This window comes from Gavialis gangeticus, unplaced genomic scaffold (genome assembly GCF_001723915.1).
Source record: "Gavialis gangeticus isolate Ggan-Ray unplaced genomic scaffold, GavGan_comp1, whole genome shotgun sequence".
Classification (NCBI taxonomy): Eukaryota; Metazoa; Chordata; order Crocodylia; family Gavialidae; genus Gavialis; species Gavialis gangeticus.
In genome coordinates, this window is record NW_017728992.1 from 65,677,469 (window position 1) to 65,680,691 (window position 3,223).

At 39.8% G+C, this 3,223-nt stretch overlaps 1 protein-coding gene across 1 annotated transcript in view; it reads right to left on the reverse strand.

Annotated features, from left to right (window-relative positions):
• DCDC2 (doublecortin domain containing 2) overlaps nucleotides 1–3,223 on the reverse strand; it is a 122,770-nt gene that overhangs the window by 22,389 nt on the left and 97,158 nt on the right. Inside the window, 1 exon segment of the mRNA XM_019523640.1 lies at nucleotides 1,383–1,480. Within this exon segment, the coding sequence (XP_019379185.1) occupies nucleotides 1,383–1,480 (98 nt within the window).

Genomic DNA, 3,223 nt, shown 5'->3' on the forward strand with positions numbered 1-3,223 from the left:
CCAGTTAGCGACTTATATGACTGTACAGGTGTCAACGCCACAGTCCCCTAGTTTTTTAATGAGAAGGGGGTGAGAGACAGTGTCGAAGGCCTTCCTAAAGTCCAGAAATACTACGTCCACTGCTACCCCTGCATCTAAGGATTTGGTGATCTGGTCGTAGAAGGCCACCAAGTTGGTCTGACAGAACCTGCCTCTAATGAACCTGTGTTGGTTGCCCCTAAGCATAAATCTCCCCTGCTGGCCCCTCGTGGACATGTGCCAGGATAATTCTCTCAAAAAGCTTACCTAGGATGGAGGTAAGACTAACTGGCCTAGAGTTTCCTGGGTCCTCCTTCCTCCCTTTTTGGGAGCTATGTGGGCTAATTAAGCCCACTACAACATACAGCAGCCTTTTCATTGGGGACATGTGCATGTGTGTGTATATATATGCTGATAAACAAAGGATGAATAGCTCTGGAAATTTTACAGAGGAAGGGACTGAAGTGTTATCTTAGGCAAGTGGAAAGGGCTTTAAGGTGAGAAAGTCAAGTCATGAGGAAGCAGGGTGAAGGCCCAATGCAGGGACAATGTGGAACAGGAAGCAAGAAAAAAGTAGAGGGGAAAGAAATATGAAAGAGATCACTAAGTTATGCAAAAGAAAAAAAGTGGAAACAAAAGAGAGAAGAGAAAAAACAAAACCCAGGATGACATGATGAGTTACTTTTAAAAAAGAAGAAAGCTGAATGCCCATATACTACACAGGAACAATTGTTTTACCTTTTAAACCAAACTGTACCTAACTGCAGGTACTTCCAAAGAAATGTTCCCCTGGGTACCACCAGATCACTTAAAGGGCTTTCTTCACCTTCCTCCTTCCAAGGAAATTACTAGGTAGCCTGAGGACTGCTTTATGCTTAAAAGTTTGGCTGGCATAACTATGTTAGTTAAGACTGGAGGAAAAATATCATGCCCCCTCAGTGCCATAGCTATGCTGGAGAAAGTCCCAACGCACAAATAGTTAACAGCAAGCAAGCACCTATAGCTCCAGAAGCACTTTTTCCCTTCCATGATAATGTGAATCTCCAATAGAGGAGTTTGCCAGAATAGCTCTAGTGGTATTCCTACTCAGCAAACCCCTTCAACGGTAGACAAAGTCCAAGTAAAGTCTGAAGCACAGATCCTGAAAATAGTATGGTGCAGCTCACCATACAAACTGGGTCTTCCTTGTACAGTAACCATTCTCTGAAAATTGGGAGGCATTTGGATAAATCTGGGGATTGCAAAGACTGCTCTTAGGAAAAGGATTTAAAGCATGCACCCTGAAAGAACATGCAGGCAAAGGAAACTGGAGGAAGGAAACTGAACAACACCGAATGTACAAGATGAACTTCTTCCCACAATACCTGATCCACTGGCACCTCTACCCGAGTGTCTTCATCCTCTTGGACTTCTGCTGCCCCCAACATTTCAGACCGTTCACCAGCCTTGTAAATACCTTCATCTACAACAGAAAGAAACACAGACTAAAAGTAAAGTCCAATTGTGACACTGTGTGGCAAAATTATTGAACTGCACCTACATTCTCTTTCTAAGAATAGCTTTCAAGGCTCATATGTTATTTCCAACACAATCTTTTAAATGGAGTTTAAATGTCTCATTATGTTCAATTTTAGTTCCCTTTTTCCCTACTTACATGCTAAATACATTCCCTAAATACATACATGCTACATTCTGGAGGGAAGGACAGATAAGAAGAGTCAGACAGATAAACTAACTTACCTAAACAAAACCCTGGATATGAACTCTGAACTTTGTGAGAACAGCACAACACAGACCAATCATGTTATTTGTAACAATACAAATTATAATTGTTATAAATTGTTATAAATAATGTGATCCATCTGTATTGAATACATACACGTGTTCAAAATGACTCTGGATAACTGGTACAATAACAGCTCTATTGCTAAGAAATAGCCAAACACTTGGGGGCCAGAATAAAAAAACAAAACAAAACAAAACAAAACAACCACAAGTTACATTAGCCGTGGCACTGCAGTTTGAGAATTAACAATGATAGTGAAATAAATTCCAGTTTCCCTTTCTTTGGTACAGAGAAAGTGTATCAGAAAAGTCACCTTTCAACTTTGCAAGGGCCCTGGGAAGAAACAAAAAGTCTGTCCAGCACTGTGGAGTGAGTTGCACTATCTAGACAAGGCCAAGAGATCCACAGTCTGATAGTCTAGTTCTAATTTTACTTTATTCATATGGTCTTAATATCTGTTTTGATTAATTTGTTATTTTACTCTGCAAGTCACTGCTAAGCAAATTAGCCAGGTGCATTTTTTGTACTGGGAAAATGCAGCAAGACAGGTATAATCCATCCTCTAAGGAATCCAGAGATTAATAACACACCGATAACTGCCTGGACAAAAGGTTTGGTCTGCAACTTCTTGATTAGATACATGGAGACTGATGGAGATGCTGGTAATAGATATCATAGTTTTGGAAGAATCACTCCTCCTCCCAGCAGCAGTACGTATTCCAGTGAAACATGAGTGTCATGTAATGAAATCAAAAACATTTACATATGTAAACAGCACACAAATGGTAATGGGAAATTTTAACTAGCCAGGCATAAAGTAATGCACACTAAGTTAAAAGATCTCTCAGTAAATTCTGAGTGCAGTTAAATCAATATACCAGAGAAATATAGCTGCTTTACAGGTATTCATGTCACCAAACAGAAAATGAAAAAGTAATCAAAAGAATCAATGGATTGTACCAATATCAGTTAACAAGAGGAAAAGGAAATATTAGAGAATAAGTCTATTAAATTTAGGCTACATCTACATGCAGCTCATCTAGACATTTCCAAGTTAGCACTAACCTAGCTAGCTTAGGTAATAATAACCCAAGGGTAGCCACAGCAGCATGGAATTATAAAACCAATCCAACAAGTCAGGAAGCCAGTTTCAAGCTAGCTTGGGCTATCTATACAATCTGCAGTCAGTTTTTAATGCAGTGCTATCATATGCTCACAGGTGTGTGTATATGTGAGTACACACACACACACAGTGGTGGACCAGATGTTCTACACCCTTGATACAACCTAAAAATACAAAATAACACTCCAAGATGACTGATGCACTTCAGTTAATGTGGTCCATAACCAGTACATCTGGCAAACACTAAACTACACTCCTCCAGCTCCAACAATTGACTGTCCCTACAAGTAAACTCC